We start from the raw sequence: 23843 nt of genomic DNA on the forward strand, positions 1-23843 counted from the left end.
CAAGCCACCTCCAGAGGGCGGGGTCCATTTTGACGTCGCTCCACAGCACGCAATTAGCAAGCTGAGAGGTCAAATTGCCCGTGCAGGAGGCTGGTGCCTATCTAGATCTATGATTGGCTGATATTGAGGGCGGGGAAGGAGCCTTGCAGGGCACCAACTGGCTAGTGTTGCTGTCAATCATTAGAAACCGACTCCTTTGGGTCTCCATTTGACCAGCTGCAGCTGAAAATTTCGAGAAATTCCAGGAGTGGAGAAGATTGTGGCTTCCTTAATTTCTTGCTCTGGAGATCTGAATCAATAGAGAAGTCGGTCTTATGTACCATCCAAGAAAGCCTTTCCTTTCTTTCCATTAGCCAATTAAGAAATTTAGAGACACAAAACCATCACGAGGTAAGAGCCTGTGGAGTTCAAGTCGCTTATTCTACTAGGTTGTTGACGAGAATCTATTGGCAGCCCCTGCAATGGAGCTTTAAGGGAGGAGGTCTCCCGGGAAGGCGGAGGTGAAATATGACCCGCATCTCTCCGGGCTATACGTTGCGCCCTTTTTCTCGAGGTGGAGAGCAGCTGCTCCCGCCTAGGCCCTCTGGACCCAATCGGCCTTGAACTTGACCTGGAGCTGGAAGTGAATGCCTCGGGAGCGAGGCTAGTAGGATGGGCAAAGCCCTGTGATGGATGGAGAAAGTGAGGAAAACAGAAGCCACCCTGGATTCCCTGCAGCGAGCCCCCCCCCCTCCCCGCCCCGCCAGGTGTGCCCCAGCCGGAGAGAGCAGGCGTGGCCACCGCGGGATCTGTTTTCCGGGTGGGAAGACTCGGGATGCCTAGAGATCTGCTGTCTACCCCGGCAGAACAGTGTTGTCCTGCCGTGTCCCCCTTCGGTCAAGGCCAGCAAACCAGCCTGTCCAGAGGGGCTTGTAAAGAATTGGTGTGGAGAAGCATTGTGGAGCCCTGGTGGTTTGGATCTGAGCGCTTGTGTTTTGCTTTGCTAGGAGAGCTCTGTATCTTAACGCCATGTAGTGCTCATTTTCTCAGCCGCTTTCTGTAGATGAGAGAATTCATCCGGAGGAGACAAAGCATGGGACTCTGGGTAGAAACAGCTAGGAAATTTCGAGTCTCGAAAGTGTTTTCGTTGTAGGAGCTGCAGGAATAGTAACAGCAAAGCCCCCCACCCCGAGCCGCGCGCCAGCCTGGTAGAGATGTCACTTCTGCAGGACCTGTACTCCCTGGGAGAAAACCTGGAGGTGACCTGAGATCTGCTGGGCTGCGCGGAAGGGAGGGTGTTGTCCCCATAGTGTGTTGGAGCTTCTAGAAATTGGAAACCAACTCACTACTATATGACAAATGTCATTAAATATGGAAGCTTTGGATAATGAGTTATTGTTTATAATGTTTTCCTTGCAGTCTGAGTCTCCTTTTCTTTGACAACAGCAATATCCCCTTTCAAAGAATCGAGTAATAAGTACTTTTTAATACCCTCTCAGTTCACGTTTCTAAGCAGACGCTCACATACAACCGAAGAAGTCATTTACGGTTTTGTTTTCTTCTGTAAACTAATACATTTTCTCCCCCCCCCCCCCCCCCCCGCTCCCAAAAGGAGATAAAGACATTACGAGTGCATATATTCTAAAGTGCATTTCGGAGGTTTTCAGATAATTTTAGTTGTTCATTGGGATGCACTTGGTTTTTGTTGGAGATGGTGGTAGAGAAATTTGAAGTTTAAGAATATTAAAAATCGGGCTGGTGATGTGTCTCGGCCCCTAAGTGTGCCTGCTGCCACGCCTGCCGCTTGAATTCTAGCACCAGGAGAAGGTGCACCTACAAGGTGACCTCCGAGGCTTGAATTGGCATGCACGCCCCTCCCCCCCCCACACATATAAATATATATTTACCTGTGTTTCCATTATGGGAAGATAACAAAGTGCCACTTTAGTTATTTCACAGGCTTCCTAGAGGGAGAAAAAAATCTAAGCCTTTTCAGTAATGCCGATTACCAGAACTCCAGTTGATTCTGCCAGGTGCTTGTGTAACATGGTAAGAGTAAACTTCTCTTTGGAACTGTTTTTGACATTCAACAGCAGTTGAACTCAAATTCCCAGTGCCAATACCTGCTCTTGAGACAGTGCCTCCTTTTTCCATAAATAAAGTTGAACAGCTCTGGGAGTTAAACTGCTCAGCAAGTATAAAATTGGAGAAATACGCAAAGTAAAATTGGTGCAGTAGTCTTGCAGTTGTATATGTGGGTCCTTGTGCTATGAAATCAAATGATGATTTACGAAGTTTACAAGGCAGATGCAGTTTTCACTCCTGAGGTCTTTTGTTGTTGTTGTTGTTGGGACCAGGTCTCAAGTAGCCCAGACTGGTCTTTAACTCCTGATTCCCCCACCCCCCAACTGTTGAGAATCCACAGGGTGGACCACCATTCTGAGAGTCTTTGGCCTGAGATGGCTGCTCTGGAAAAGTGGGATTCACAGGTGCTGTCTCGCAGCTTCTTTAACATTTTTGGCTGAGATTTGAGAGTCTTGCTAGGTGAAATTACTTACACAGGGATAACTTTGTTCTAACATTGTAATTTTAGTTATTTACTCCTTTCTTTCCTGTCAGTTTTAAAGTATCAGGTTGTAGAGGAAGGTAGGGAGAAAGGTATAGTCACACAAATAATTGTGGAAATGGTGGAAAAGGCATATTTTCAGGCATTTGTTTGTAATAGAGTACATAGCTAGAATGCATTTTTAATTTTGTGCATGATAACATTTTAAAGACTGATGCGATTAAATTGTGATACATACATTTTTGTTTTGAGAAATAATAAAGAATTTGAAATAGTTCAGGCAAGAGTCCTTTTTTTCCACTTATATACAATTATCAATATATTTTAGATTGATTATATTGTATATCTAGGATTCCAAGCAAATTATGTATCTTTATTTTCTTAGCGTAGTTTAAAGTTTATGTATTGTTAGTAGACTACATCATCTGTATTTGTGTAATTGCCTTGTATTCCTTTAGCTTTTCTGGAATATTTTTGGGTAGTAAAAGGAATGAAGAATGATTTCTCTTTGAAAGATTACATACAATTGTTTAAATGGTTTACTAACATAAATTAGCTTAGATTTCTAATCCACGGATTGGCATAATTCTCCCTGATTAGAAATAGCTTGCCAAGTAACTGCTTCTTAGTCAAGAACCTGATAAGCTTATCTCATATGAGGGTTGCTCCTTGGACAAAGAAAATGCTGAGGCTTCTGTCAGGCTGTTCTCTACTCTGTTTAAAGGAACTTTTTTTTTTTTTTTTTTTTTTCCTGTTTTTGTTCTAAGTGTTTGTGGTCTTTCACAGATCTGTTCAGCTCCCCTCACCTGCTGTTCAGTTAATAGTCATTTCTGCAGGCATTCCAAGACTTCTGGGGCAGTTTTTTCCAAACATGAAGCAGCAGAGATCATTCTGGTTAGATTTTTGAATTGAGGATTTTGTGCATGCTAAGCACTGGCTTTGTCATTAAGTTGCACTACTCTACAGGTTTAATTGAAACTTATCGCTTGGGAACACAAGTTGCCTTTGAGGCTCTAAAAGAGATCTGTGTGGTTTCGTCTTGGCATAGCTGTTGAAAAAGGAACCACTTGAATTTCCTACTATAGGTGGCACCTAGTTCCTTAGCACTGAGGGTCCAGCTGTGTAGCTGCTCACACTGAATCTCTGACAGCAAAATGCTCTCCAGCAAGTGTTTCTCTACAACTGCCTTGCTAATTTCCTAAAGTGGCATTGTTGAAAATGTGAGGGAAGGCCAAGTTGATGGTAAATATTAGTTTATATAGGTCAAAGAAATTGTCTACTTTTACTTTATCTTATTACTCAATAACATATCTTGTCGGTTTTTGTTCTCTGCTGAGAATGCAGTTGTGTCCATGTCCTTTCTCCCTCACCCCAAGACAAGGTTTCTTTGTGTAGCCTTGGCTGTCCTGGACTCGCTTTGTAGACCAGGCTGGCTTGGAACTCACATCTATCTGCCTGGCTCTGCCTCCCTGAGTGCTGGGATTAAAGGTGTGCACTACCAGGCCCAGCTTGCAGTTGTGTTTATCATTGATTTTTATTTATTTTTGAGTGTTAGAAACATAAAAGGAGAACAACAGTATCAAGCAGAGCTGTTTTAAAACTTGAATCATTTGTCCGCTGTCATGTAACTCTAAAGTGGTGCATGCCACCATTGGAACTGGCTTATTTTGCTAGGCGATATATACATGAACCAATTTACATTGACCGTGCTAATATAAAAAAGCAAAGTTTAGTAGTTAATAGATCATAAATCTCAGATCTGACATCTGTAGCACACTCCATCTCCAAGGCTCAGAGACCATCTCAGAAAAGGAAGTGGAAAGATTGTAAAAGCCAGAAGTCACTGGTAAAAACAAGGAACAAGAGTATATGAGTCTTCAGTACATGCCAGAAGAGTATAAGAGTCTCCTGTATATGACAGACCTGCTGGACTCAGGAACTCAGAGCAGCTATAGGCTCTTGCACAAGAGCCAGTAGCATTCGAGTATGGAGTGTGAAGGGTATGTGAGTCCCCAATCCCAACTGAGAAACTATGGACTTGGCCTCTGGGAGAGGGGCAGTCAGTTTAAGAGTGTGGCTCCTGGTAGGTCAGTTGTGTCCTAGTCAATGACTCCACACCCAGGAGTACTTAGGCAGCTCAAATTGGAGTTGACTTTTTTTTTAGTGGAGGGGGGTAGATAGCAGGGTGGCATTTGGAAGAATTAATACCAAGGGTTGGGGTAAATATGACAAAAATACACTATATATGTGTATACACACACACACATTTTGTTTTGTTTTGGTTTGAGACAGGATTTTCTCTGTGTAGCCTTGGCTGTCCTGGACTTCCTTTGTTGACCAGGCTAGCTTTGAACTCACAGAGATCTGCCTCCCTTTGCCTCCCAGAGTGCTGAGATTACAGGCATGCACCACTGTACCCAACTTGTATGAAATTCTTATTGAATAAGAATTTTTAAAGCAAAAAGAAAATTCTGATCCAAATGTGCGACTTTGTTAAAGCTTGGCTGCTCTTTGAGTACAGAATTATTATAAATATTCTATTGCCCATCTGTTTTCCTATTTCCATCCTTAGGAGAGGTTGATTTACATTATCTTTTCCTCAGAACAACTGAGTGTGTGAAGAGAGAATATTTGCTTACAAAGTGTGGCCTGCTAACCAGCATTTGTAAGATCACAGCTGATTCGGAGTGTACAATATCTTACTTCATACTAGCTGAATCAAAATGTTTAGTTTTAACAACATCCCAAAGCAATAGCTGGTTAAATCGGAGAAGCATGTGTTATTTGTATGAGCATATTGTTAAATGTTTATAGAGTTCAAATACTGTAAGGGGAGTAGGTAAATGTTTTTAAGAATATGACAGGGTAACACACACACACACACACACACACACACACACTCTCATTTAGACTCTTTATGGTTTTTGTTTCTGGTGTCTGGTGATACATTAGCAGTGTTCTGAATTACTGACTGTGACTTTGTCTTTGCCCCCACCACTAGGTGTATCAGTTTTCGTCAAGAAATTCAATTTTTGTGCTTTGTCTTTCACTGTGACTGGGGCCTTTGGAGCTACATTATGTTATCAGCAGCCTTAATTACTTTGGTGAGAAGTGGTGGGAACCAGGTGAAGAAGAGAGTATTGCTAAGATCCTTCCTTCTGCAGGACAATAGGCAGGTGACTCCTGCCTGCTACACCTCCACTTCAGAGCCCAGGAGTTCTCGATTTGATCCAGACGGAAGTGGGCAGCCAGCCACTTGGGACAATTTTGGGATCTGGGATAACCGCATTGATGAGCCAATTCTGCTGCCACCTAGCATCAAGTATGGCAAGCCAATTCCCAGAATTAGCCTGGAGAATGTGGGCTGTGCCTCCCTCATTGGCAAACGGAAAGAAAATGAAGATCGATTTGGGTTCGCACAGCTGACAGAGGAGGTGCTATACTTCGCAGTGTACGATGGGCACGGGGGACCTGCAGCTGCTGACTTCTGTCACACGCACATGGAGAAATGTGTTACGTATGTATGACAGCCTTCGCTTCACACTTCCCCTAGACTTTCTGTTGAGATGTTCTCCCTTTGGCTGGGACATTAAGTATGGACCAAATTACCCAAGTGGTAATTCATCAGCGAGCAGTAGTCAACATGACATTTCTAACTGGTGATTATAACCATTTCAAGTAAATTATAAAGTACAAAGATAACTTGTGGAAATTTTTACGTGTGCATGTGTGTCTGTGTGTATGTGTGTGTACTCATCTGTGTGTGGAGGTCAGGGGTCAACATCAGTGACTTCTTTTATCATTCAATACCTTACCTTTTGAGATAGAGTTTCTTGCTGTACCTGGAACTCACATTTTTGGCTAGACTAGAGAGCTCATGAGCCATGGGGTTCTATGTAAAGCTACACATTGTCTTTATATGGGAGCTAAGAATCTGAATATAGTCTTCATGTTTGTACAGCAAACACTTTACCCATAGAGCTAATCCCCTGGTTCTGAATAAATATTTGCCCTAATCTGCACAGGTAAGTTTGCGTATTGTCTTAGTTACTTTTCAGTGAAGAGACATGGTAACCAAGGCAACTTATAAAAGAAAGTTTACTGGGGGCTTGCTTACAGTTTCAAAGCATTAGAGTCCATGACTGTCATAGTGGGGAATATGATAACAGGAAGATGGGCACAGTGCTGGAGAAATAGCTGAAAGAGTATATCCTTATATCCTACCTACAAGCAGGAAGCAGAAAGGAAGAGAAAGAGAACCTGCTGAGAATGGTGGGGTTTTTTGGAATCTCAAAGTCCACCCTTAGTGACACAGCTCCACCAATAAGGCCACGCCTATTAGTCCTTTCCAAACAGGTCCACTAGTCTGGGAACAAGCATTCAAATATACGAGCCTATGAGAGCCATTCTGACTCAAACCACCACACTTCATACATTTTTGAGAACCATACTGTTGCTAGAATTAAAAAAAGAAGACAGTGTGGCAGTTATGGTCATGGACTATTTTTTTTAACCTTCCTGTGTATTGCTAAAGGTAGTTTTTCAGTTGATTTTTTTTTTTTAACATGATTTACCTAATTCTACAGACAATCTCAGTGATTTAAGTCACTATGAGGCACCTCATAGCCCATTAGGGTCGCAGTACTGAAAATTATTTAAGAGCAAGGTTGTGGGAATTGTGTGATGGCTTGGAGGATAAGGTGCCTCCTGCCAAGCCTGAAACTGAGCTTGACTCACATAATGGAAGGAGAAAACTAACTGTGGAAAGGTGTCTTCTGGCCTCCCCGCACTTGCTATCACAACATAGGGGTGTACAAAATAAATAAATAAAAGTGTAATCAGCATTTTACAAAATGAGAGACTTGGAATTTGTTGTTTTCTTTATTTTGCATGTGAAGCGGAGCCCCTATCACTTAACTGTATCCTCAGACAGCTGGTTTGTTATTTTGAGATAAAGTCACATATCCCAGGCTGCGCTAGACCTGACTATACAGACCTGGATACCTTGAACTCCCAGTCCTCCGGGGTTCAAGTCTTAGTGTTACAGGCAGACCACCAGCACCACTTCCCCAGGCTTATATTTTGATGCTGTTTAAAAAAAAAAAAAAAGCCTCAAATTTGATATAGCTCAGTTAGTCCTAGCATGAGAGAGGCCTGGGTTGCATCTCCAGAACCATATACCCAGTCTGAGCCTCAGCCCAAGAGTGTCACAGTTCGTCATACTTAGCACCTTCAAAGATCAATAAATGTTCCTTAATCCTTGGGTCTTCAGCAAAAGTGCCTGAGAGAAAAGCCATGAGGTCTGTTGTGTAGAGTGAGAACTGGAAGGTTGACTATGAGGAGCGAAACTATTGCAAAATGATCGCAGCTTCCTTTCCTCTCCACAAAGGGATTTGCTTCCTCAGGAGAAAGACTTGGAAACTGTGCTGACCTTGGCCTTCCTAGAAATAGATAAAGCCTTTTCCAGTCACGCACACCTGTCTGCTGATGGTAAGTGGCATGGCACTCCTGGAGCCTGGAGGATGGTGGGTAAAGAGAAAACAAAGTCGGCCTTTAGTGCTACAAGTTTTAATGCACATTCATTTGTGGGGAGTTTTTTTGAAATGTGTTTAGAGTCTGGGCTAATGTCAGTGTCATACTTTATGTTAAGTAAAAACCTTTCAGAAGGGGAAACTCCAAAATGGTTCTGTTACTGAATTTTAATTTTAAAATGTTTCAATCTACTTTATTTATATTTCATGGAAAAGTAGTCCATACTAAGATTCCATCCCTGCCCCTCCCCCCTTGACCACACCACCAATGCAAACACTATGGGACAATTACATCTGCTAGGTTGATAACTGTTCGTCATTTACTATAAAAGGAGATAGGGGTTCAGAGAGATGGTTCAGTGGGTAAAGCCACCTGCCCCCGGCTTCACCACCTGAGTTCTGAAGAAGAGAAGTGATCTCCATATGTTGGCTTCTGACCTTCACACATATGCTGTGGCATGTCCACACACACTTAAAAACAGATACATGCATGCACACACAAATAAATGAATATGTAATCTTTGAAAAGACGGTATTAGGAGTAGGTCCTCAATATGATAGAAAATGGCTAGTTGGCATCCATGTTTACAGTCAGGATGGAGATATTTGTTTGCTTGGTTTTGTAGCTTCCCTGTGGCAACTAGTGAACAGTATATATGTTTTTAAAGGGACTGTTTCTAGTTTTAACTAAATTTATCAAAATAATTTCAGAAAATGTGTCACTTATTTTTTAGTTACCTCACCAAAATGGTGATAATAGTGTTAACTTTTAGACCTTATACAGCCATCGCATAATGTGTGCCTCCTGACTGACCGGAAATGAACTTGTGTTGGAATGGTGATCTTAGTTATGGCTTTTCCTTTAATAAGAAAAGTGCACCACAGAAATGCTGTTTTCAGTTGGATGGAAATTCTGTTTCACACAGAAGAAGTAGTTTCAACTCAAAGAAAATAAATGATTAGGTCAGATTAGGGCCTTGTTCACTTGCATATTTAATAACAGGAGCGAGGAAAGAGTGACACTGGGATAACTTAGTGTACCATTTAGGCATCATACCTCCACTCCCATGTCTATTGAACCCAGGGCCTTGAAACAGGCTGGGCCAGCAAGCTCTCTACCACTGAGCTACATCTCCAGCCCACTCTGGCTCATTATGAGATCTTATGTATCATTACTCCGCAGTAACGCTCTGTGGCTCATTCTTTCTCCATGTGTCTAAATATAAAGTTTTCACTTGATATATTATTTAAAATCATTTTGTCTTCTTCTTCCTTTGGCAGCAGGCCTCCCAAAGTTCCCCTTTTCTTTTTTAAGAGAGGTGTTAACAGAGGCTGAAATTTATAGCTTTTTTTTCTAATACATGAGGAGGAAGTGAAACACTTTCTCATTTGCTGGTTTGGGGTGGGGGTAGGGTTCAATAAGCAGCCATGGTTGGAACTGGCTGTTTAAACCAGGCTGGCCTCAAATTCACAGAGCAAGGAGCACACCGTTACACCCAGCATTTTCATAACAACAGTGGATCTAGTGTGTTCTTATCCATTACTAGGTTGGCTGTTGGTTTGGCTGCATCATCACTACAATGTTTATGGATGGTGGTGTCAGCATTGTGCCCTAGATGTTCTATAGACTACTTTATTTACTGCCCGTGTTTTATAGAACACAGTGTTCAAAAACACATGGCCAACACTAAAATTTATTAACCCTACAGTCAAGGTTTTTAAAAAGTTATCTAATCAGTGTTGGTGACTAAAACCATCAATATTAGACTTGGTGTCAAATTTTAAAACATTATTTTTTAATAATTATAATTCAGGAGACTTTGAATTTATAACATTTAACATATATACCTGAAAAAGTCTTTCTAGATTATTCACACAATCAAATAGTTAAAGAACTAAAATATTATTATTTCTAATAAAACAATAAGTTATATTGCTTAATTTAGTTGCTCTTTCATAATCTCAGAACTTCATAAAGCTGTCTTAAAATTTATTCTGCTTCTTGCACGTGTGGTGGGCACACGCCTGTAGTCCCAGCACTTGGGAGGCAGAGGCGGGCAGATCTCTGTGAGTTCCAGGCCAGCCTGGTCTACAAAGCAAGTCTAGGAGCCAAGGCTACACAGAGAAACCTTGTCTCAAGAAAAACAAACAAACAAACAAAAAACTAAAAAATTATTCTGCTTTCTTAATAATCATTTGCTTCAAAGTGTAAGAAAACAAGATAGGGTGATACACAGCGTGCCTTATTTAAAAAGTGTTATGACAGCTGCATTATGCACTGTTGTGCGTATTGTATGCTTTTTAAAAATCAGAGTTTGGGGACTATCTTAAAGATGTATGTACAGATGGCAAAAATCTGCCTATTGGCATTAAGAAATCTATTTATAAAACTATTAAAATTACTGAAGACAGAATACTGTTTGCTAGCTTTTTAGGATTGGGGTAAAAGAAAATTAGCTCTATCTCATGTAAGGTTTCAAAGTTATCCAAATTTAAGAAATTTAAGTTTTTATATCAAATAATGAACTGAGGCATTGTCAATATTTTAAAAGTAGATAGTTCTCATTTGGCATGTGTGTCTATATGTGAGAATGTGTGAGCATTTGTGTGTGTGTGTGTGTGTGTGTGTGTGTGTGTGTGTGTTTAGAGCCAGGGCTAGCTAGCAAGCATTCTATAGGACCACAGTATCCTCTCTACTTACTATCTTTACTATCTTTTTTCATTTCTTTACATCTGCCCTGCTTTCATTTTTGTTGAGCCCCTCTTATGAGATCAGGAAGTAGGGATTATTTTTTAATAGACATCATACATTCTAGACAAGTGTTCTACCCCTGAACTAGATCTCCAACTCTTTTGACATCACCTTCAAATTTTAAGTTCAATTTATATCACGTGTTTTTTACATGTAATGAAACCAGCCAATTAGTTAAAATATGTCATCACTTTATTTTTTACACATAGCCACTTAAATGGTTGGCAGAAAACACAGGTTATAATGCTGTATCCATAACTACCTGAAGTGTACGGTGCTGATGCTTTGAAAGCATCAACATTCCTAAGGACGAAGGATCAGAGTGACAAGAATTACTCAGTGGGAGGAATTAATGGGCATCATTGTGAGCTTCAAAATCTATGTTCTTTACATGTGATGTTTTGTAGGGAACTAAACTCCAAAGTAACAAGAACTGTAAAGGCAAATTCATTTTATGTGCTGGGATTGAACCCAGGGCTATGTGCATGCTAAGCAAGCACTCTGCCACTGAGGTACACCTCTAGCCCTGTGTAGTATTTTTTTTAATAACCCTCTTATCTGGTGGTCATCAGATGTGAACAGCATTGAAAAGTTGTTCTTATTGTGCTGCTACTGCTTTGGATTGTTAATTTGATATTGTTATTTGTGAATCATACATGTCAAGAGTTCCATTTTTAATAAATATCGCTGCAATATTGGTTTGTATGGATTATTATTTACACAGCTTCATAATCACTGGGGTTGGTTGGTAGATTTCTCTTTCTGTTGCTGTAATTATTTTTCTTCTGTTCTGTTGACTGCAACATCAGGGAAAGAGAGCAGAATCACTCATTTATGATTAAATAACATTATAAACATGAATTATTATTTAAGATCTACACTGCCTTTGTGTAGACAAGTTTAAGCCATCCTACTGGAAACAGTTTTCCATGCTAAAATCCTGCATTTCATGCTATGAACAAATGTCTTATGGCCTGTTTTTGGTATAGGAGGTACTTTTGATTGCTTCTCCATGTATATTGAAACCCCAGTTAGCTGATGTATACTATCATTCATATACACCCTCTATGTTCTACTTATAAAATACAAATTATTTTGTTTAGAAGACAGTTCTAATATTCCTATAAATCAAATTTGCAATGCATTTTATGTCTCAATAAAAATATTGAATTTGCTGTGTTCAAGATCAGCTATTAACTCAGTGTGTATCTGTGTGTCAGTGTCAGTCTATTTTGGTACAGAGGCACATGTACATAATTTTTTTCTGTCTTGGAGCCATAACACTATAAAAAAAAGTTAGTCTGGTAGAAAGAAAAATAGATTAACAACCAGATACCATTAACTACTGATACAAGATAGTATTAACTCCTTAGCTACTGGGTTTTGAAATCATTGATCTGGCAGCTCCTGAAATGTTATGTGATTTGCTAGTGAAATTTTCATCAGTAGAAACCCTACCCCTTATCTTGCAGCTCTTTTTCTGCTCTCCCTTGTGTTGCAGGTTTGTTATGTTTGAGCATGATTTCTGGGTGAAATTCCCATTCACCTCTGTGCGTGTTGTTTGTGGCAAAGAACTACTGTGCCTGCTCGGCAGCTCTGAACCTGGAGCCTGTGGACACTCTATGCTGGGCTTCAGTGCAAAGAGAGATCTGCTTAATTTTGTCTCAGGTGAAGGAGTCTAGCAGTTCCTAGTCTGAACTTCTGGAAGGGTCCCATGTTCTCCTTGTCCCATTCACTGAGATGACTTGCAGTAGAAATTATCCAGTGAGTGTCAATACTCACTGAAAGAAATCTTAGTTTTATAGTTTTGTTGTTAGGCCAGATAGTGAATGTTTTACCTCTGTGTTAAATGTTAAATGAAAATAAGTGCTGATTCACTATTTATATTCTTCAATGCACAGCCAACCAGAATCAATGCTTAGTTTTGAAACTTGCCCCACGTATCCTGAGATGTTGAAACTGTAAAGGTGAATTGATAAAAACCCAAACACTTTTAAATTCAGAGCTGAGACAGCTGGGAACTGCAACCTAAACTGGAATTGCATTTATAAAATGTTAATTTTTATCACTCTAAATTAAAGACCACTTTATAAAAAGCTGTTGCTGACAGCTAACATGAAGAGGACAGGATCCCTTGGACTGGTAGCATTTAATAAAGGCCTGTGTTCTCTATTCTGCCTTTTAAAATCATTTGAGAATAATATAGTTGATTGAACTGTTAAGATTCCATTATGGTATAGTCTTTTGACTAATCTCAAGTTGAAAGCTATAATGCTTGTAATATAAGCATCACTAGTGTTTATATTAAGACATTTAGGTCATTCACTGACATATCTTAGCATTGTTGTGATAACAGTGCTTTGACCTAACGGTTCCAAAATCAAGAGATAAATAGGAAGATAGTGCAATGTAGATGCTGTTTCTCAGTAGAGTAAAGTTAGCACAACTACAAAAGAGCAAGTAGACTTTATCCATGCTTTTGCATTTTATTTTTCAGATTAAAGCAGGCATTTTTATTTATGACTGGAAAATGAATTAAAATTCATTATTGGTGGACTTTTAAAAGTTGTCTTTAAAAAAAATCTTGGAAAGACTAGACTCAAATCAATTACAGTTTCCTAAATCAACATGAAGGGTAAAAGATTACATCTTTGAATGATCACAAGGCATTCTACAAATATTATTACAAAGAAATACAGTCAAGTGATTGGATATGAAATTTCTATCACAAAATTAGAAAATATCAAATTAAAAATTTGGCAGTACTTGAAAAAATTAACAGTATTACTAGAGATAATTCCTGCTTTAAATAAGTTATTTCTCAGTTTCTTCTACTTTGCTATATTGTTTTTTGGTTCATAGTATTATAGTATTTCCACTTTCCACAAGGCTCAATGCACCTTAATTATTTTTAATAAGTGGTAAACAACATTGAACAGATGATGTTAGAATCAATCAAAGGAAGACACACAAATGCAGTTTGCTTGGGTAGAAAAAAGAATGGTACGGCCTCAAGACTAGTGACATTGGGCTTTACTTGTTGGCAGATAATGCACATTGCTGACATGCTCAGGGCTGCATGATTTGTGGCTGTCTAGGCTGGTCTGCTTCTGGCTATAGATTCTGTGACTGGATATTTTTGGAGGTAATAATGTTAACTATGCCATGTTTACAGGGAACTGGAGTGAATTTCATCATCTACTATTCAGCTCTATTAATCTAAGGGTGAACGTAACTTCTCTTCAGGGGTAGAGGAAGCAAAGATACCAGAAAAAGTTTGGGGCTTTGCGCTAGGAAGAGCGTGTGTGTGTGTGTCTGTGTGTGTGTGTCTGTGTGTCTGTGGTTGTGTGTACACTTGTAAACTGACATGATTTTAGCAGGAAGAATGTACACTGTAGTACTTGAGCAAATGGTCTGTGCTTTGTATTTCTCTCTTCACTAGTAGCTGGTACTACTTTTACTAGACAGGAGTAAGGTATGGAAAAGAATAACCCAAATCTCATGATTACAGAAAAGACAGGTTCTGAGCAAATCGATCATCCTGTCATAACGGCCAGACTAGTGACATTTTCATGTTTTATTTTGACACCTGTTATGCACACAAAGGCATCATAATTAGAGTTTACATCAGCTCTGCTTTTTACACACAGACCATCTGGAAACACTGATGCTTTGCTCAGCAAATTAGTTTACCAACTTTTTTGTTTGCATGGAGCCTTGTTACTGAGTTAAGTAATTGTTTCTCTGCATGATCTTACTTACATAGTAGCATTACATTTGCATAGCTCTTCTTAAATTAGAATGATATTGTCCCAGCTTTAAATTATCATGCTGTTGTTTTATTTTGTAATAATGAATTCCATTTTTTAATATTTCTATCAATAATCGCTACTCTATTTTATGTTAGCAAGCCTCCTGACCTCTGGGACTACTGCAACGGTAGCCCTTTTGAGAGATGGCATTGAACTGGTTGTAGCCAGTGTTGGAGACAGCCGGGCTCTTTTGTGTAGAAAAGGAAAACCCATGAAGTTGACCACTGACCATACCCCAGAAAGAAAGGATGAGAAAGAAAGGTACTGTCACCATGACTAGCCATTCTATGGGGTGATAGCTATAGTTGCCATAGAAACCAAGTGTATAATTTTCCTCTCTGTGCTGGTATAAAACACAAGGGTCCCTTGCAAGCACTACTGTGCACAACCAATACCTCAGTGCAGATTTTCATGTTTTGATTGGGTTGGGTTTGTTGAGACTGAATCTTGCTGTGCAGCCCAGTTTGGCTTTCTATCTGTATCCTGCTTCCTTGCGCTGGGATTATCAGAGGTTGTACACCATACATGGCCTAAATTATTCATTTTTATTTTATTTGTTTATGGGCTTAAAAATTTTGGCATTTAAATTTTTGGACTGGCCTTAAACTCAAAATTCTTCTCAGCCTTCTCAAGTTCCTGGCTTATGGGTATATTATGATACACTAGTCTCTAAATTTCAGTTTGTTAAGTTGATATTTAAATCACTACCTTCATTTCCTGCACATTATTATTATTATTATTACTATTACTATTACTATTACTATTGATTTTACTTTTAACTAGGATCAAGAAATGTGGTGGTTTTGTAGCTTGGAATAGTGTGGGACAGCCCCATGTAAATGGCAGACTTGCAATGACAAGGAGTATTGGAGATTTGGATCTTAAAGCCAGTGGTGTAATAGCAGAACCTGAGACAACAAGGACTAAGGTAAGAAAGGTCAGGAACCCTGAATCATACAGAGAATGACTGGGGACTTGCCTCCTGTTGCTGGCAGGCCTGAAAGGAAAGATGTTTCTAAAGGGGGACTAATTTGTGAAGAATAAACTTTTTTATTAAGATACTTCTTTCTGGTCTGATGAGGGTGAAATCTTTGGCTTCTGTTTCCCCCTAGTAGAAGGACAGTGAAGCCCTTCCTTTACTAAAGCCTGCCATTCAAATTCATTGCCTTGTCTCAGCTCGGGAGACATTCCTTAGCTTGCCTTCCCCACTGAGCTCTAGTTAGCCACTTCTGCTTGTACAGCACAGTGCTTGGTACTCTAAGCTGACCCCAACATGATATGTATCCTGCTGCTTCCTTTTTTAGAGCTCTTGAGTCAGCACAGTAGAATGTGGCCTTCATCCATGGCAGGGCATGAATGTATGTAGTTTAAAGAAGGATTTCCAGTCTTAAAGCTATCTCACATTTATTTTATGAAACAAATGTGTATGTATAAGATTTAGTGTGTGACAGCCTCTGTTCAAGATAGAACTATCCTCACTTTACAAGGAAATAAAACAATAACAAGATCTAAAGCATATCAAGTGCTAAAAATATCCCATCCACACACACACATCCCTCTGCCACTGCTGCCACCAAGTAATAGAGGCAGCATTTAAATCTAGACTCAGCATTTGGCTGTCTGGCCTCTTTCTTGGTATTGCTAAGTAAAAGTTTATTTAAGAGTCTCAGCATCTGCTTTGATACACTGTTGGGTAGAGTCTTTCAGAGGCCCTCTGTGGTAGGCTTCTGTCCTGTTTTCTTCTTCTTCCAATGCCCATCCCATTTGTCTTTCTGAGTGAGGATTGATCATCTTACCCAGGGACCTCCTTCTTCTTAGCTTCTTTAGGTGTACAGATTTTAGTATGTTTATCCTATCTTATAGGTCTAGTATCCACTTATAAGTGAGTATATACCGTGTGTGTCTTTCTGCTTCTGGGATACCTCACTCAGGATGATCTTTTCTAGATCCCACCAGTTGCCTGAAAATTTCATGGTTTCCTTGTTTTTAATTGCTGAGTAGTATTCCATTGTGTAAATGTATTCCATTGTGTAAATGTACTACAATTTCTGTATCCATTTCTCTGTTGAGGGACATCTGGGTTGTTTCCAGGTTCTGGCTATTATGAATAAAGCTGCTACAAACAAGGTTACAAAGTGCAGGGAATACTATGAAAGAAGGGGGAGATAGTGGGACCTGGAGAGGACAGGAGAGCACAAGAAGGAGAGCAACAGAACCAAGAAATCTGGGCATAGGGGTCTTTTCTGAGACTGATACTCCAACCAAGGACCACTCATGGATATAGCCTATAACCCCTGTTCAGATGTAGCCCATGGCAGCTCAGTATCCAAGTGGGTTCCCTAGTAAGGGTAACAAGGACTATCTCTGACACGAACCCATTGGCGGGCTCTTTAACCACCCCCTACCAAGGGGGCAGCAGCCTTGCCAGGCCACAGAGGAGGACAATGCAGCCAGTCCTGATGAGACCTGATAAGCTAGGGTCAGATGGATAGGGAAGAGGATCTTCCCAATCAGTGGACTTGGAGAGGAGAAGGAGAGGAGATGAGGGAGGGAGGGTCGGATTGGGAGGGAATGAAGAAGGGGGCTACAGTTGGGATACAATGTGAATAAACTGTAATTAATTTAAAAAAATAAAAATTAATTTTAAAAAAATTTATCCTGAGTAATACCACTTAGCTGCATTTTCGGTTTGCCAATGAACTCTTACACAGATGAGCACTCTGCAAAAACAGGTACAATTTCCAAGTTACTGAGTCATTTGAAGGCATGGTCTAGTTTGTGATCATATTTGTTTGTGTCTGGTTGCAGCTCTACCATGCTGAGGACAGTTTCCTGGTCCTCACCACTGATGGGATTAACTTCATGGTGAATAGTCAAGAGATCTGTGACTTTGTCAACCAGTGCCATGATCCTAATGAAGCAGCTCACGCAGTGACTGAACAGGTAACTTAGCAGAGCTTCCAGTGAAAAATTCCCATAGAGAAGAGGCTTAGAGACAGCCCAGATATATGGTGTTTTAGCTGGAGTAGTACAGTGAATTTGATTCCTTATTCTGTAAAGTTTCTCAGTAGCAAATTTTTACAGTCTATACATCAAGGAAACATGAAGCTTACCTTCTAACTTCGAACACAGGTTGAATGAGAGTAACAGCATGATAAGTTATAATCTATCTACATGTGTCAACATAAAGCAGCGCCCTAGCAGTTATTTACTTATTTATGTATTGTGTGTACTTAGCTTTGCTTTGTGGTTTTTTGTTTTTGTTTTTGTTTTTTGAGACATTCTCGTGTAGCACAGGCTGGCCTTATATTTGCACAGTAGCTGAGGCCAGTCTTGAATTCCTGATCCTTTTACTTCCACCTTTCATGTTCTGGGATTATAGATGTGAACAATACCTGACAGACCTTACTTTAAAAATGTTACTTGCAAAAAAAAAAAGTTACTTGCTTAAAGTTAGTGGGCGTTATCATAATGCATAAATTATTGACTTCCCACCTAGTCTGTCCACGTTAAGCAGTACAAAGAGGCCTTTGAAATGGAAAAAAACAGGCTCAAGTACATGGATGAATGCATCTTTTTTTAAAAAACTCAATTACCCATCTTGTAGATACGTGTACTTCAGTTTATACAGGCAATAATATTTATGATAGTAAAAAATATTTGTGATTATAATAAAAAAGAAGATATAATGTTTTATATTACTTCTCTCCCATAATGTTTTTTCCAATGAGGAAGTTAATGTTTACTCTTTTATGGAAGGGATCAAAGATACTCTTTTTTTTTTATATTCAATCATTTTATTTTTTCCTTTTTATTTATTTATTTAAAGATGCTCTTTTAGATAGATGGGAAATGCAAACCTTTTTGTATCTATTTGTGTATGTCACTTTTTTTCAGAATTATCTTGTTAGGTTAAATTATTTTTTCATTATTGAGTGTGTGTGCATGGATGTGCGTGTATGTGTGTTTGTGCACACTGATGTTGTGGTGCTTGTCATGATGTCAGAGGGCAAGATGGAAGAGTTGGTTCTCTCCTTGCATCATGCAGGTCCAGGGCATTGAGCTCAGGGTAGTGCAGCTTGATTTGAAGGCACCCTTCCTCTGAGTCACCTCACCAATCCTTCTCTGTTTAAATTTTGAGAAACAGCCTTAGCAAAGGTTGTGCATGCCTGTAGTTCCGGCTACTCCGGATACCAAGAGAAGAAGGTTCCTTGAACACAAGAGTTTCTACTGTCCTGAGTAACAGAGAGAACTCATATTTTCCTCCTCTCTTAGTAAAAAAAAAAACAGAAAATAAAAAAGAATGAAGGTCAAATCACCCCTTGAAAATACTTGCAAATCTGCAGTTTGGATTGTGCTTTCTGTAGTTTGTTTCTGTAGTTTGTTTCTATGATGTATTTGTGTAGTTTCTCTGAATTTGGAGACATTTTTGGCTAATTTGATAGGTGGTAAAACAAATTTATTTTTCAGTACTGGGAACTGAACACAGGGCCTCTTGGATGCTACAAAGACTCTACTACTGAATGAAGTCCAAAGCCCCGAGAAAAAGAGATTTTACTGTTTAGCTTGGTATCTTTGTTAGTGGAATTAAATTCTAGTCTTTAATAATTTATATTTCTTATTTGTTTTTCTTCTCTGCCTATTTTATTACCATTTTAATGGTTATTTTAACAACTGTCTATTAAGTATAATGTTGTAGAAAATATCTAGGTTATTAATGTTTACTATTATTACTGTGGTTATATTTAACCCACTACCATATCAATAAAAGACACAAACCCCTGACAGATTTTTAATAAGCCGTATGTCATGGGGGGCTGGGCAGAAATTAACCCCCTAAACCACTTCATTATTTTCCAGTTACACATCACATGTCATTTGCTGTAATCAATCCTATCTGGGCTACTTCTCATCCAAAATAATATACATACTTGTACATGCTTTTCATCTGGGCTGCTTCTCTCCAACCATACCCATCCTCAGAGTAAATTCCTCCTGGCCATGTGGTTCTTCTTTATGGTAACCCATGGAGATCCCCCCTTCCTTCCCCTCTCTCTTCCCTGTCTTTCCTCTTCCTGTGACCTTCTGTCTTCTGAGCCCTCGAACCTTGGCCATGCCTACCTCATTTCTGCCCTGCCCAGGTGTAGGCATTATATAGATCAAACAGGGATTATTTGGCAGCAAGGTTACACAGCAACATTTGGGGTACATAATCTGCTTATGAAACAGTAAAAATCTTGGGAGGCAGTGCCAAGCAATTAACATCTGATTATACGGTGGCTCTAGATCAATCTCCATGGTATAATGGTACTTGACACATTTTAAACGAGGTTTTCGCTTACAATTTGTTTGTAAACCTTGTGTATTTCTTGAAGCTATTCATACCAAATATCTTTGTCAATTCTTTCTGTTACAGTTTTGGCTCCAGGCTGTTTGATCTGTTTGATGCTAACTGCAACCCTAAGCACTTCTGAATAGTACTGATAACACTCAGCTATTTGAACTGGTCCCTAAAAGGGACTTATAATCCTGCTGCAGACAATTTAATTTATGCCCATTTATCTGTCATAGAAGGAATATTATAAGCATTTTTCTCATAATTTTGTACATAGCCATTTTTGAGATTTTAAAATTTAAGTTAGCATACAAAGTGGTAGGTTTCTAGCAGTGTTTCCATACAAAGATGTTGTTATATTTTGTTCTTTTTTATCCCTCTCCCAAGCTCTTTAATTTCTTGGGCTACATTCCTACAAGCAGTTTTGTTGATAAGAAATAGCACTTATTAAGGCTTTTCCATGATTTGTGCCATGCTAAGGGTTTCATGTGTGTCCTCTTTGGAAGGCGCTCAGGTCACACCTCAGTTCACAGGTGGTTTCGTTGCCAAGATTACTAGATTGGAAGATAAGAAATATTTGGTTATGTTATTCATGTACAGTTAATAACCATCAGATATGTGGATGCAGGGTGAAACCATCATAAAACTTGTGAGATAACTGTATTTGTTAACTGTAGAACCAGTTGGCTTTCCAGAGAAAGGATGCTGTCTGTTTGCACAGAAGTCCAATGACTCCAGGTACTTTTCTCTTCTTCCCTGCACCTGCAGGCAATACAGTATGGTACTGAAGATAACAGCACTGCAGTGGTGGTACCCTTTGGTGCCTGGGGAAAATACAAGAACTCTGAAATAAGCTTCTCATTCAGCAGAAGCTTTGCCTCCAGCGGACGATGGGCCTGATAGTCAGCTTCAACTCGGGTTATCAATGGGCATATCAAGTACCTGGTAATAGCCAGAAAGTGGCCTGCACTTATTTGTCCTTGTGACGTAATAGATCCCAACACAGCATAAGCTTACCAGCCACAAACACAGTGGTATTGTCATAAATCTTCGTCAACATTATGTTCAACTGTATATGCTCAGTGTAAGTACCGTGATGAAGCTGTGAAGTCATTGTGTGTCTCTGCGCTGAGTGGGAGAAGAAGCTGGTTTTGTACACTTGATGACTGATAAATCTACGCATTTTGTTTGTGATACTAGAGATGAAATCTGGGGCTTTCTAAGTTTTAAGACTACCAGGCAGATCCAGTTTCTTTTTAGTAAAATTTGTTCTTTATTTATCTGGACAGGGTTTTCTGAATTTTGACAGCTAGTCAGTGTGGTACTTGCAGGTGTCTTTTCTTTCTCTTTGTTTAAAGTAGGTTTTCACTGGTTGGCCTTGGACTCCTAGATTCAAACAGTCTTCCTACTTCAGCTTCCTGAGTACCTGGGACTGCAGGGTGCTCCAACTTACAAGTGTTTTTTTGTTTGTTTGTTTTTGTTTTGTTTTTATCTTTAATTTTTTTTTTTTTCAGAGCAGAAGCAGCACAGATTTATTAAAGGAAAGTGAGAACCTACACCCAGGAGATGGGTGAATTCCAAGGGAGTAATACCCACAGTGTTATTTTTTAAATAAATGTACCAAGGAGTGAAAATGAAAACTAGGTTACTGTGTCTTATACTTTGGATCACTTACTAGGAAATTTAACCTTGAAAAAGAAACTTCTTCAGACAAAAGACATGGCTAATGAGTATGCATTTTTATAAACAGCTCTGTTTTGTATTTCAAATATTTCTCTCCTCTTCATTCTTATTCTTATGCAGTTAACTATGCTATGTAGCTGTAAGTGTTCCTTAGTCTCTGGAGAAGAATGTACTTGCTCTTTGGTTAAAACATATAAAGTGAAACACTGAAAGTGTTAATCTTGTATAAGTTGTTGTATGTTTTGTGTGTAGTATGTTTATATCACATTTTGTGTGCCCAGTAAGCAAGCTGGGTCATTTGTTGGTTAAGATAATTCTATAATGACTGATACTGCGATAGACATAGCTTGGAGTTTATGAGTTTGTGTCTCCATTTTCCTCATTTCTAAGGTTTATGCAAAAGAATAAATCTATTTAAAAGGACATTCAAATATGTCAGCTTGCTATGTAAATTAGGATTGTAAAGCCACACTCCTTTTTACAAAACTGTATGTAAATTTGCTGTTAAATTGTGAATCCCTGAATGTGTGTTTAGAATTAATCTATAGTTTATTTTCACAAGCTATGTAAATTTGGTTTCTTGTGATAAGTGTATATATGTATATTTTGAAGTAATATAAAATTAAAGGGAACAATCTTGTGCAGCCTTTATCAGGTAGCTTTAAATTATTGATATATTTGACCCTACGGACACGCCACAGATTGAGTGTCACATTTTCTGTAGTAAAGAATTGGTGGTTGTTAGTAGATAACCATTGTGGATTAAAATAGATAATGTGGGCCAGATGTGGTGACCTATACCTATACTCTCAGAATTTGTGAGGAGGAGGCAAGAGAATCAGATGGTGACTTTGAGATCAGCCCCAGCTACCTAGCAAGATCCAGAGTAGCCTCAGCCACAATTTGTCTGCCAAAACAAAATAACAACAAATGGCTATAAGAGACCTTCTATTGTGTGTACTTTATGTGGATAACCAAAGAACAGAAATAGCCACATTGTTTTATGGTAATTTGAATATAATATTGTGGGATATAATATTGTGGGATATAAAAAGACCAGGGAATGTTAAGAGGAACTTGGGATTTTGTGGAAGAAACAAAAGAAAAATAATGAAATATGTATATATATATATATATATATATATATATATATATATATATATATATTCAAGTCTGATGTATTTTCTTCCCTTAACTTTTGTTTTAAATATTTAGTAGACAGAAGATGCCTCAAAATAAAATTTCTCATCTTCTTGTTTTTGGGGAATGGAATAAAATACATATTGACTTTATCTGCCTACACTAGTTAGAACAGGCTCAATAAAGAATTTAAGGTCTTTTCATGGACATTAGTTAAAAGAAAAAAAAAATGCCAGGCATATTAGCTTACATGGGGAGTTCCAACATGTGGTGGTACTTGCAGGTGTCTTTTCTTTGCTGAGGCAGATGAGCTCTGAATTTGCTATGAGTTGCATAGCAAGACCCCATCTTAAGAGACAAACCAAATACAGAAGAAGAGTGTAATCTTTGTTCACTCTCTAAGATGAGGAAGCACAGGAATAGTAGCAAAGCTTGGAAGCTTTCTTGTTGCGTCAGGTATTGGGACAAAATTACGAAAACACCCTTTAAAGGCATGTAAAACTTATAAACTAATTTTTATAGCAAAAATCTTGAACATTAAAATGAAATTCTGATGTGTACACTTCATTTCTGCTTTGAGTTCCTTTCATTACTGTCCCTTTCTCCATTTGAAACTTTGAAGCTAGGGTTGGGCTAGGGTTGTGATGTTCAGAGGTTTGAGGGTCATTCATAGATTAAAGTGAGTTCCAAACATGAAAAGGAACAATTTGTAGATGATGGCCTTGAGAGCACTTGATTCTATTTATCTGGAAAAGATTTTTGGTGGTGTTGGTGACGTTTGGTGGTGGTTGGTTGCTGGGTTTTGACGGATTTGTCTCAACCTCCTGAGTGCTGAAATTACAGGCATGTGCTGTCATGCCTAGTTTTATCTGAAAGAAATTTAAAACCTGAATCCAGTCATTCTTGATTACGTATAAAAAGTTCTGGTCTTCATAGTGGCTAGGCTGCATCCTTTCCTGCAGGCTTTCTTAACACACATTTGTTAAGATCAAACCTGAATAAAACTACATGTTAATATGAAAAAATACACATGCCTTTATTTTCT

General features: G+C 39.0%; 1 protein-coding gene across 3 annotated transcripts; it reads left to right on the top strand.

Moving 5' to 3' along the window:
- The first annotated feature begins 201 nt into the window (after positions 1 to 201).
- On the top strand, positions 202 to 22767 carry Ppm1k (protein phosphatase, Mg2+/Mn2+ dependent 1K). 3 transcript variants are annotated; one of them, XM_055612860.1, is made up of 8 exons: positions 202 to 390; positions 1928 to 2028; positions 5710 to 6062; positions 7935 to 8035; positions 14736 to 14901; positions 15424 to 15568; positions 17449 to 17583; positions 20744 to 22767. In XM_055612860.1, the coding sequence occupies exons 2-8, from the start codon at positions 1978 to 1980 to the stop codon at positions 20873 to 20875; spliced, it is 1083 nt and encodes a 360-aa protein (XP_055468835.1). In that variant the 5' UTR covers positions 202 to 390; positions 1928 to 1977; the 3' UTR covers positions 20876 to 22767. The 3 variants fall into 3 exon arrangements, with proteins under 3 accessions (XP_055468835.1, XP_055468833.1, XP_055468834.1); XM_055612858.1 differs by lacking the exon at positions 1928 to 2028 and having other exon boundaries at positions 5547 to 6062; XM_055612859.1 differs by lacking the exon at positions 202 to 390 and having other exon boundaries at positions 1979 to 2028; positions 5547 to 6062.
- The last annotated feature ends 1076 nt before the right edge of the window (positions 22768 to 23843 follow it).

The sequence above is a fragment of the Psammomys obesus genome, unplaced genomic scaffold (assembly GCF_907164565.1).
Source record: "Psammomys obesus unplaced genomic scaffold, mPsaObe1.curated_primary_1811, whole genome shotgun sequence".
In the NCBI taxonomy this organism is placed as follows: Eukaryota; Metazoa; Chordata; class Mammalia; order Rodentia; family Muridae; genus Psammomys; species Psammomys obesus.